The sequence below is a fragment of the Parus major genome, chromosome 26 (genome assembly GCF_001522545.3).
Source record: "Parus major isolate Abel chromosome 26, Parus_major1.1, whole genome shotgun sequence".
Lineage (NCBI taxonomy): Eukaryota > Metazoa > Chordata > Aves > Passeriformes > Paridae > Parus > Parus major.
Window position 1 is genome coordinate 4,641,824 of NC_031795.1, and position 11,740 is coordinate 4,653,563.

Genomic DNA, 11,740 nt, shown 5'->3' on the forward strand with positions numbered 1-11,740 from the left:
GTGGATTCCCGGGATTCAGGGGTGGATTCCCAGGGTTTGGGGGCCTGCGGAGCCCGTCCCAAAGGATTTGGGAGGGATCCGATCCCAACAGTTCTGGGGATCTGGGAGGGATCCAGTCCCAAGGGTTTTGGGATTTTTGGGAGAGATCCAGTCTCAAGGGTTTTGGGGTTTGGGAAAGATCTGATCCCAAGGTTTTTGGGATCTTGGGAGGGATCCAATCCCAAGGGTTTTGGGAATTGGGAGGGAGCCCATCCCAAGGGTTTTGGGGCTTTGGGAGGGATACGATCCCAGGGGTTTTGGGATTTGGGAGAGATCCAGTCAAGGTTTTTGGGGTTTGGGAAAGATCTAATTCCAAAGGGTTTGGGAAAGATCCCATCCCAAGGGTTTTGGGATTTGGGAGGGACTCCATCCAAAGGGTTTTGGGATGTTGGGAGAGATCCGATCCCAAGGGTTTTGGGGCTTTGGGAGAGAGCCAATCCCAAGGGTTTTGGGATTTAGGAGAGGTCTGATCCCAAGGGTTTAGGGCGTTGGGAGGAACCTGATCCCAGGATTTCAGGGTTTTAGGGTATCAGGAGGGATCCAGTGCCAAGATTCCAGGGCTGTAGGGTGTTGGGAGGGATCTGATCCCACATTGTGTGGGATTATCTCACACAGAATTTTCTTGTGGACACATTTTAAGGGATAACTCACCCCAAATCCCCATTCCCCCACATTTTAAGGGATAACTGACCCATAATTTAATTCCCCCCACATTTTAAGGGATAACTGACCCCAAATCCCCATTCCCCCCACATTTTAAGGGATGATTCACCCCAAATCCCCATTCCCCCCACATTTTAAACCACAACTCACCCCAAATCCCCATTCCCCCCACACTTTAAACCACAACTCACCCCAAACCCCACCCCAGCCCCCCTTCCATCACCCCTCACCCCAAGCCCGTTATCCCCCACCCCAAATCCCGATGTTTCCCCCAACGCCTGACCCCAAACCCCGCGGTTTCCCAGAGGTTCACCCGCTGCTGGGCGTCAAGGGCGACGGTAAATCCAAGAAGAAGCAAGCAGGCAGGCCCAAAGGATCAAAAGGTAAAGACAAAGATTCTCCATTTAAACCGAAACTCTACAAAGGGGACAGAGGTTCTTTACCTCTGGAAGGAGCGGCCAAGGGGAAGGTGCAGGCGGAGCTGGGCCAGCCCCTGACAGGTAAGGAACCGCTCGGTGGCCTTGCTTTGTGGTCCCTCCTTCCTTAGAGGCCTCTGTAGCTTCCCAGGATTCCCAAAATTCCCAGAATTCCCGAGATTCCCAGAATTCCCGAGATTCCCAGAATTCCCGAAATTCCCAGAATTCCCGCTCAGCTGCTGGCAAGGAGAGGCAAAATTGGGGTTTTTTGGGGTTTTTTTTGAGGTTTTTCTGGGTTTTTAGCGTAGGGAATTGGAGTTGATGGAGGATGGAGGGAGGTGCTGGGGATTGGCGGGTGCTGAGCTGGGGTGGGAGTGATAATTATTTTATGTATGTTTATTGTTTTAATTACTAGTTATATAATTTGTGTACTTAGAATTAATATTTATTATCATGTGTGATTATATAATTATATATTAATTCTATAATCATTAATTATATTAAAATTATATATTAATTTTATAATCACTAATTATAATTATATATTAATTCTATAATCATTAATCATATTAAAATTATATATTAATTATATTAAAATTACATATTAATTATATAATAATTTAATTCTATAATCATTAATTATATTAAAATTATATATTAATTATATTATAATTTTATATTAATTATATAATCATTAATTACATTATCATTATATATTAATTCTATAATCATTAATCATATTATAATTATATATTATTTATATTATAATTATATATTAATTCTATAATCATTAATTATATAATCATTATATATTAATTATATAATCATTAATCATATAATCATAATATATTAATTACATTATCAGTATATATTAATTATATAATAATTAATTACATTATAATTATATATTAATTATATAATCATTAGTACATTATAATTATATATTAATTATGTAATAATTAATAATATTATAATGATATATTAATTATATAATAATTAATTATATTATCATTATATTTATTTTCAATAATTATAATTATATGTAAATTGTATTTATATAATTATAATTGAGTTAATAAATTCTATGTATTATATATATAATATATAAATGATAATAATTTTATATTTATACTAATATACATATAATTATATATAATGTGTATAAAATATATGTGTGTATATAAAATAAAAAATCTGTAGTATATAATATATATATTATAGAATATAAAATGTGATTTATATAATATAATTTATATTATATTATATCCATATAATATATAATATATATAATATATTATGTAGATACATAATATATCTATATAATATATGTAATATAATATATGTATAATATATAATATAATGACTATGTAATATATGATACATATATTTTCTTTAATATCATTATTATAATATTATTAAATACTATTAATGTAATATATAACATAATTATATAGTATGTAATATATATTATATACACATATATAATACATAAACTATATACTATAATAATATCTATAATTATAATTTATAATTATTTTAGTTGTTTTCATTAATTTTTTAAGAAAATATCTAAGTTTGGGGTTGATTTTTGAGGGAATAGGGAAAGATTCCGCTGGTTTTTTGTGCCAGCGTTGAAAGAACAGGGGAAAAAGGAGCATCAAAAATGATTTGTTGATAAAAAACCCTGGGATAAAATCCCAGAGCTGCAGTTGAATCCCAGTTTAAATTCCAGTTTAAATTCCAGTTTAATTCCAATTTAAATTCCAGTTAAATTCCAGTTAAATCCCAGTTAAATCCCAGTTCAAATTCCAGTTTAAATTCCAGTTTAAATTCCAGTTGAATTCCAGTTGAATTCCAGTTTAATTCCAGTTCAAATTCCAGTTTAATTCCAATTTAACTTCCAGTTAAATTCCAGTTTATATTCCAGTTTAATCCCAGTTTAATTCCAGTTAAATTCCAGTTGAATTCCAGTTTAATTCCAGTTTAAATTTCAGTTTAAAACCCAGTTGATAATTTCCCATTATCCAATTTCCTTCTCTTTTTTTGGGAAAAGCTCCTCCAGGCCCAGCACAGAGAGCACAATTTCAGCTGCAGTGATGATTTTTAAACCAGATTTTAACCCAGAGCTCGGATCTGGGGTAAAAACCAGCTCCAAAGTCGGATTTGATGGATCAAATTTTGCATTTCCTTGGTCCCAGCAGCTGCTGCCGTGGATTTTAGGCTTTCCAGGAGTGATTTATTCCCTCTTTTCCTTTCCTTCCTGCTCAGCTCCTCGCTGTTGCTCGTCCTGATCTCTGTTACTTCCAGGAATGGGAATTTTTTTATGGAAAAACCTCGGGAATGTTATCTGGGAATGTTTCCACCTGGAAAAATCCGGGATTGGAGCATCCTTGGGTGGGATTTGCCTCGGGGAGGGAATTTTTTGGGGGATTTTCCAAGGTTTTCGGGTGTTTCCAAGGATGGCAGGAATCACCTGGATCCTCACAGGGCTGGTTTGGAGATCATTAATTTCATGCTAATTATTGCTTCCATCGCTGCTAATTAATAGAATTAACAACAGAAACGAGGAAGGATCACGGCCTGGAGCCTGAAGATTGGGATTTCCGGGGAGAATCCCAATCCTGGGTTTCCAAACTGTGCTGGATCCTTGGATTTTCTGTGTTGGAGGGGCTGGATGAGCAGGGGGAGCTCTCAGAAAAACACTTTAATTTTTAATTCCCGTTTAATCTTTCATTCCCATTTAATTTTTAATTCCCATTTCATTCTTTAATTCCCATTTTTGCTCAGCACTGCCAAGGGCTGCTGACTCTCAACTTTCTCTTCCTAATTCCTTGTTTTCTGTGGAGCTGGGAATTCCTTCCTGGCTGGGAAATCCCATCCCGATCCCTCCGGAACGTTCTGGATGCAGCAGCCAAATTCCTTTCCCGGCTTTTTTGCTTTCCCCCTCCTTTCCCAGCCCTGTTTGGAAGGATTTTTGTGTGGATTTGCTGTTGGTGCAGGAAACCCTGGGATTTATTTCCCAGCTTTTGGGTTGGGATGAGATTCCTGAGCCAACCTGGGAATTTGTTTTCCTCAAAAATGGGTTTATTCCGGAATTCCGCTCGGTTTTTCCCATCAGCAGAGCTCCCTGAAATCTGCTTTGAGGCTTTGCTGCCTGTGCTGGCTTGGAGGTGTTTTCCATGCAGGTGTGGGATGAAGGGAAATAGGGAAAAATTCCTGCCTGGAATGGTGAGGTTTTCCCAGAGGAAGCCCTGGGAATGTCCAAGGATTGAGGTTGGAGCATCCTGGGACAGTGGGAGGTGTCCCCGCCCATGGAATGGGATTTAAGGCATCCAAACCCTGGCATTCCATGAAAATCCGTATTTCCATGGAATTCCTGGCCTGGGAGGATCCAGCAGATTCCCAGTGGATCCCAGTGCTGGACTCTGTGGGAGCCACACAGGGAGAGGAAAGAATCCAATCCTTGGCTCTTCCCAAACCCACAGAATTCCGTGGAATTCGCTCTTTCCTTTGTTCTCCTTACGCCTTGTACCTAAAATTCCCAAAATTTTGGGCCGCCAGCTTTTCCTGGGCTTCCAGCACATCCCAAATTCCCAAGGAATTTGGATCCAGGCTCCCTTTCCCTGCACAGAGTGGGAATTTGGGAATTCTGCTGCAGGAACTAACTCAGGGCTGAAGCAGCTGCACAGGGAGAGTTTTCCTGGAAAATCTTTGGGATTTCCACCTGGGAGCTGCATGGCTGGGACTGGGATTCATTTCTCTGTGCTGGCAGCAAACGTTAAAATCCGATTTTTGGTGTTAAACTCGGCTTAAAAAACCCAGAGCAATCCCATCATTTCACAGCTGAGGATGAAATCCTCCGCTCTGGTTTCACCCTCACTGAGGGTGGGCCTCGATTTCCTCGGGTTTTGCTCGGAAAATTTGGGAATTAGGAATGATTTGCCACCAGGTAAGTTTGGGAATGAAGAATTCCTGAGCTGTGCTGCGCTCCCAGAATCTCAAATCAATCCCAGAGCTTCCTCCTGGTGCTGAAATTTTGGGTTTTAGCTACAAAAATCTCTCCCTCTCCCATTTTTATTTTTTTTCCCCTGCATTTCCCAGTTTTTTCCTGCATTTCCCATTTTTTCCTGCTCCATTTGGGGCTCTCTGGTTTTCTGGGAGCCTCCGGATGGGGCCAGCCACTCATTTTTCCATCTCTGCTCTCTCTAGCAGGTGGTGCAATCTCAGAGTTGCTATGAAGACTCTTCCTTCTCTCCCTGTCTCCTTTCCTCTCTTGGCTCCCCAGCGTGGAAACGCTGGAATTCTCAGTCAGGACTGGCACAGACTGAATTCCATGGATTCAGGGAGTGATTTGGGGCAGGAATGACTCTGGAAGAGGGAGCAGCCTCCGCCCTCCTGCTGCCTCTCCGTGGATCAGGCACAGCTGGCGCGGAGAAGGCTCGGACCGAGCTCCAGTTGGGAATTCCGGGGACAAATCCCTGTCCCAAAGTGACCTGAGCCCCTTCCCCGCCACTCCAGAGCCTCTCCACCTTTATCTCCCAAAATCTCGCATCATTCCCGGATGGAAGAACACCCCAAAGAGTGGATTTGGATTCCTGGCTGGATCCTGCAAAGCCCCCCCTTTTCCAGCTGGGAATTCCCGTCTCGCTGAGCCCATTCCTGCCCAGCTTTTCTGGGTGACAGGATCAGGGCAGAGCCGCTGATCCCAGCCCAGATTTTCAGGAATTTCCGCTCTGGAATCTGCCTTGCTTTGGTGTTTATTTCTCCCACTCTGCCGGTGGCAGAAGGGGCAGCTTTAGATAAAAAAAACTCATTTTCCAATGGTTTTTATCCCAGCCTGTGATTCCCAAAGCTCTGCTGCAGCTCCCTCCCGTCCTTCCCAGTGGTTTTGTTCCTTTTCTTCCCTGGGAATATCCAGGCTCCTCCCTCACCAGGAGATAAATTAAACCCAGTTTTTTTTTTCTTCTCGGAACTGAAACAGAACTTTTCCAAAGGGGTTTCTGTTTTTTCCCACTCGTGGGTTAAAAATGGAAGCTGCCAGCTCATTCCCAACCTTTTATTCCTTCAGGATTCCCTGTAGGAATGGGAATAGCACTTTCCCTGTCCAGCACCCACAGCCTGGCACCTCTTACCCACACCAGCATCCCAAAAAAAGGAAATTTCACCCCTAAATCCCCGTTTTTTCCCCCCAGACTTCGGCGTTTCGTTGCTCTCGGTGTTTCCCCCTGAGTGGAATTTTTGGGATTATCAGGAGGTATTTGAATTTCCTGGAGGAAAAGGCAGGAGGGGAGTTGGGAAGGGATGAGTTTGCAGCCAGAACCGTGCAGATACAAAATCCAGGAGAGAGAAAACATTTGGAAATCAGAGCTTTCGCAATTCTTCAAACCTCGACGTTTCCACTCCGGGCTTTGGGGACGTTTGGGTTCATTTTGGGACATTTCTGACCACGAGTGTAAAATTCCCATTGGGATTTTTGTTCTTTTTTGCTTGTGGGGCGACTCTGCCGTGCCAAACCCGCCCTGGCTGGGCCTGACCCCAATTCCTGCGGCACAGCCCGAGCTCCTGCAGCTTGGCTTAAAGCCTTTCCTTCATTTCCTGCTTTATTCCCATCTTTATTTCCCATTTTATTCCCATCCTTATTTTATTTCCCGTTTTATTCCCATCCTTATTTTATTTCCCACTTTATTCCCATCCTTATTTTATTTCCCACTTTATTCCCATCCTTATTTTATTTCCTGTTTTATTCCCATCCTTATTTTATTTCCCGCTTCATTCCCCATCTTTATTTTATTTCCCACTTTATCCCCATCCTTATTTTCTGTCCTGGTTATTCCCATCTTTATTTTCTTCCCTGCTTTATTCCCATCTTTATTTTAGTTCTCACTTTGTTCCCATCTTTATTTTCTTGCCTAGTTTGTTCCCATCTTTGTTTTATTTCCCGGTTTATTCCCATCCTTGTTTTATTTCCTGGTTTGTTTCCATCCTTCTTTCCTGCTTTATTCCCATCCTTGTATTTCCTGCTTTATTCCCATCTGTATTTCCTGGTCTGTTCCCATCTTTATTTTATTTCCTTGTTATTCCCATCCTTATTTTATTTCCCGGTTTGTTTCCATCCTTATTTTATTTCCCACTCTATTCCATCCTTATTTTCTGTCCTGGTTATTCCCATCTTTATTTTATTTCTCACTTTGTTCCCATCTTTATTTTATTTCCTTGTTATTCCCATCCTTATTTTATTTCCTTTTTATTCCCATCCTTATTCTCTTTCCCGAGTTATTCCCATCCTTATTTTATTCCCTGGTTTTGTACAATATCGGATCAGCTTTGGCAGTGGTGATGGCTCTGTGTTTGTAAATAAAGAGGTACCTTCCATTTCCTAAAATCCACGGGTAAATCTTGGCTTTTCCATGGAAAAGTTGGGGAATTTGGGAATTCCCCGTGTTTGGAGTTTTTTAGAGTATTTTTTGTTGGTTTTATTGAAGGGAGAGGAGGAAATCTGGAGTAAAACCAAACTCTGGCCGCTCAGAGAATGGAATTCCCAGAGAATCCGTGGCTGTCCCATCCCTGGAAGTGTCCCAGGCCAGGCTGGACGGGCTTTGGAGCACCCTGGCATTGTGGAATGGTGGGATTTAAGGTCCTTTCCCACCCAAACCAGTCGGGAATTCCCTGATCCCCGAGTGCCAGGCCGGGAAAGGGGAGCTGGACACGGAGCTGGGAGGGGAGGGCAACTCCAGGGCTGGAAAATCCTCCTGGAGCTTTAGGAATTCTTCAGTTGAAGGAATGTCAGGAAGGGAAATGTCCGGATGTTCGTTACCTGCGGAAGAACTCGGCAAACCCAAATCCCTGTGGGAATCCAGGGATGCTCAGCAGGAGATTATGGGATGCCTTTTCCATAAAATTGCCGTCAAAAGCTATGGAGAACTTGGTTCCATAGAGCTGGGGGAGGTTCCTCCATCAAAAAACCTGGATTTTCCAGGGAAGACCACTTTGGAGCTGCATGATTTTTTTGGGATGCTTGAGCACCACACGGATCCCGCCGGAATCTCCTCTCTGAGCGTTTTCCTGGGATGGCAGCGTGGGAATGATTTCTCTGGATCCATCAGTGGAAGTTTGGGGTCGGATCCCTTGGGAATGAGGGCTCTGGGAGCTCTCCCAACTCCTGCGTCTCTTCCCAAGGCTGGGAATTTTATCCAGAGCCTCACCTGGAGCTTCCAGAAATCCCTGGGAGCCCTCAGCTCCCAAGGTTCTTCCTTGGAATGTTTGGGGCCGTTGTGCCCCGGCTGTGATGTCAGAGCTGCTCCCATGGGAACAGCTCCAGGGCCTGGTGTGGACACGGAGTGACCGGAGCCACAGCAGCTCCCAGCCCGGATTCCCATGGATCAGCCCGAGTAGAGGTTGGGATGTTGGGATTGGGAGTGCTCCAGACTCTGGGATGTGTTTGTGTCAGTCGGGATTGGACTACGAGGAATTGGGATTTTGGGGTTTCCTCACACTCCGCAGCGTTATTTGGGAGATTCCTGCAGGAATTCCCGCTGGAAGTTTGGAGTTTGGTGGGAAAACGAAACTGGAGCCGCTCCTTTTCCAGTGGAAATCCATCTAAAATAAAATCCATCGAAAATCATGTGGGAACTCTTAGGGAGAGGGGAGAATTTCAATCTTAAATTGCCCAACGCACCCAAAACTGATGGAATTTGGGCAGAGTTGGATTGGATCCAATGGATCAGAACATCCTGTCCTGTTGGAAGAACATTCCCAATGGAATTCCTGGAATTCCCGCCCTGCTGGATCCAGTAACTCCTTGCCGTGTCTTTTTTTCAGTTGTGCCTCCAGCTCAATTCGGGGAGGATTTTCCCAGGTGGAAGGATTAGATCTGGCGGGATGTCAGAGACATCCCGAAGGATCCGGCAGATTTATGGAATGATTCCGGGGGGTTTGGAGCGCTGAACCCAGACACAAAACCACCCGGAGAGATGGAGCAGAGCCCCATGGCGGTGATCCTGCTGTGCGCCCTGTGCATTCCAGCGGCGCTTCCCTCGGAGCCGGAGCCTCCCGCGGGGTCGGGATTGGGCTCGGAGCTTCCTGCGGGGTCGGAGCCCATCCCGCTGGGGCTGAAGGCCATGGTGGTGGTGAACTCCACGCCCTGCAGCGTCACCTGCGGGCTGGGCGTGAAGGAGGAGCGGCTGTGCGAGGTCAGCCCGGCCGGGGAGCGCCGGAATTGCTCCCTGGTGCGTTCCCGCTGCCTCAGCCATTGGATATGTGGCCTCCGGCACCTCAGCGTTCCCGAGGGAAATCCCATCCGCCTCACCTGCCTCTCCCCGGACACCGCCGGCCTGGAGGGACAGAATTTCAGCTACACCTGGAGGTTCGCCCGCGGGCTCATCACCACCAACGACCTCCTGTTCCATCCTTTCCGCAATCCCAGCCCTTCCCTGAGCTTCTTGCCAGCTCTGGAGTCGCATTCCGGGACCTACCGCTGCGACGTGCAGGTGCTGAGCTCCTTCCAGCTCGTCAAGAGGATCTACTTCGGCCTCAGGGTGATCCCCAGGGATCTGGTGGATCTCGACTTCCAGAAATCCCTGACTTGGGAGCAACAGCTGGCGGCCAACGGGGAGGAGCCGCCGGGGAACGGCAGCGGCGCCGCGCAGCCGGAGCGCTGGCGGAATCCGTGGGAGAAGCAGTGGATTTACGAGGCGGTGCTGGGAGTCGGGAGCGGGGTGATCCTGGGGATCCTCTTCAGCCTTGGCCTCTGCTGCCTGGGCAGGGTGTGCAGGAACAGAGCGGCGCGGGAAATGAACAGACTTCGACGCAATTCCCCGTCTTCCGATCTTTATTAGGATCAGGAATTCAGGCTGGGATTCTCGGGATGGTCCGCCGCTGCATTTTGGTGATCCTTCCCTTCCAACTTGGGGCATTCCGTGGATCCCATAACTATTTAATGGGATATTTTTGTTTGCAGCAGATTGGTAAATTAATATTTTGGGCTGCTTTGGGGCATGGATTAGGAATTCAGGAATTTAGGATGGGATTCTTGGGATCGTCCGCTGTTGGATTTTGGTGATCCTTCCCTTCCAACTTGGGGCATTCCATGGATCCCATCACTATTTAATGGGATATCTATCATTTATTTTCAACAGACACAGCTCATTATTGAATATTTTCAGCCACTTTGGAGCCTGGATTAGGAATTCAGGGTGGGATTCTTGGGAGTCATCTACATTTTGGATTTTCCAACTTCCAACTCGGGGAGTTCCATGGATCCCATGGAATTTAAAGGAATATTTATCATTTATTTTCAACAGACGAGGTTTATTATTGAATATTTTCGGCCACTTTGGAGCCTGGAAGGTCAGGACAGGGCTGGAGATGATTCCAGTGGAATTCTGGAATGATCCAGCCAGGCTTTGGATTGCCCTGAGCCACAGCAGAGAGCTCCCAGCTCCTCTGAAGGGGCTGTGCTTTACCTCGAGGTGTTTGGGGGTTTTAAATTTAACTTCCCATCCTTTTTCCTGTCAAATTTCCTTCCATTTCTCCCGCTTTTCCAAGAATTCTGGGGGGATGGAGCTGCCCCAGGTCAGGGGTGAGGAATGTGGTGATTTTTGAGCCGGCGTCGTTTCCGTCTGATCCAAGTTCTGCTCCCAGCTCTGGGGGTGAGGGATGCCCCACTTCCCTCTGGAAGTTTATTCCCTTCCATGAAATCCTGGAAAAGGCGTTTTCTGGGATATTCCTGGGTTTGTGCAGGGCAGGGAGCAGCGGGAAGCAGGAGATGAGATCAGAGCTGAGCTCATCCCTAAAACCCTTACGGGATTCCTCAGTGGGGTTGGGATCTTTCATTTTTCCCGGTGATTGATGAGGATAAACCAGGAATTCTGCAGGGAGTGGAATCCATGGAGTGACTTATAAAATACCTCATTTTTTTTCTATTTTCTTCCTTATTTGCTGTTTGTTCCCTTTTTTCCTGTGAGCTACAGGGGCACCCAAATCCAGGGAAAACCACAGCACAGCTCCAGCATTAAAAATCAAAAATTCCCAAGTTTTTCCTTTTACCAGAATGACAAAAAAATGCTTTGATGTTGAATAATACGGGCACGGAGGGAAATTAATTTTATTTATTTGAATGAAAACCAAACCAGGCACTTTCCAGAGCTGATTCCCAGAGGGATTTTTTTTCACCTCCTGGACGTGGAAAAATTGGGAATGACCCATCACAGCGGGCTGGGAGTTAATGGTCCAGAGCTGCCCCATCTGCAGGACCCTCTCTGCTCTTTGTCATGGAAATTTCAGCGTCTTGGGCCCAGCTGGGATTCCCAAATCCAGCGGGATGAAAGCTCCGGCACAATCCAGCTCTGCTGGGGGAGTCAGGGCGGGAGCCAAAAATCTCCTTCATCTTTGGATTGCGGGGTTTTTTTAATTTCTGAGGGGAGGCAGATGCCCAGAGCAGGGAAAATGAATCCGTAATTGGAGTTTTTATTTGAAGACTGAGGGCTGGGATGGCCACTGGGGTCCAGCTGTCACAATTAATGGGATTTTTTTTGGGGTGCTCTTTGATTTCTGAAGGGATTTTAAGGATTGAGGGATGTTGGAAGGAAAGGAAGGAAAGGAAGGAAAGGAAGGAAAGGAAGGAA

The 11,740-nt window shown here is 45.0% G+C and overlaps 2 protein-coding genes across 2 annotated transcripts in view; both read left to right on the forward strand.

The window, feature by feature from the left end:
* The window catches only part of RBBP5 (RB binding protein 5, histone lysine methyltransferase complex subunit), a 15,129-nt gene extending 9,190 nt beyond the window's left edge, over positions 1–5,939 (forward strand). Inside the window, exons 11-12 of the mRNA XM_019008984.2 lie at positions 911–1,202; positions 5,331–5,939. Coding sequence (XP_018864529.1) covers positions 911–1,202; positions 5,331–5,356 — 318 coding nt within the window. The 3' untranslated portion in view covers positions 5,357–5,939. The remainder of the gene's footprint in view (positions 1–910; positions 1,203–5,330) is intronic.
* Positions 5,940–7,593: 1,654 nt separating this feature from the next.
* Positions 7,594–10,383, forward strand: TMEM81 (transmembrane protein 81). Its single transcript, XM_033519884.1, has one exon. The coding sequence runs from the start codon at positions 9,089–9,091 to the stop codon at positions 9,950–9,952; it is 864 nt and encodes a 287-aa protein (XP_033375775.1). The 5' UTR covers positions 7,594–9,088; the 3' UTR covers positions 9,953–10,383.
* Positions 10,384–11,740: the final 1,357 nt, after the last annotated feature.

Bases quoted from the DNA above. Each gene is read 5' to 3' on its own strand.
- TMEM81 (XM_033519884.1), top strand. From the start codon at position 9,089: ATGGAGCAGAGCCCCATGGCGGTGATCCTGCTGTGCGCCCTGTGCATT.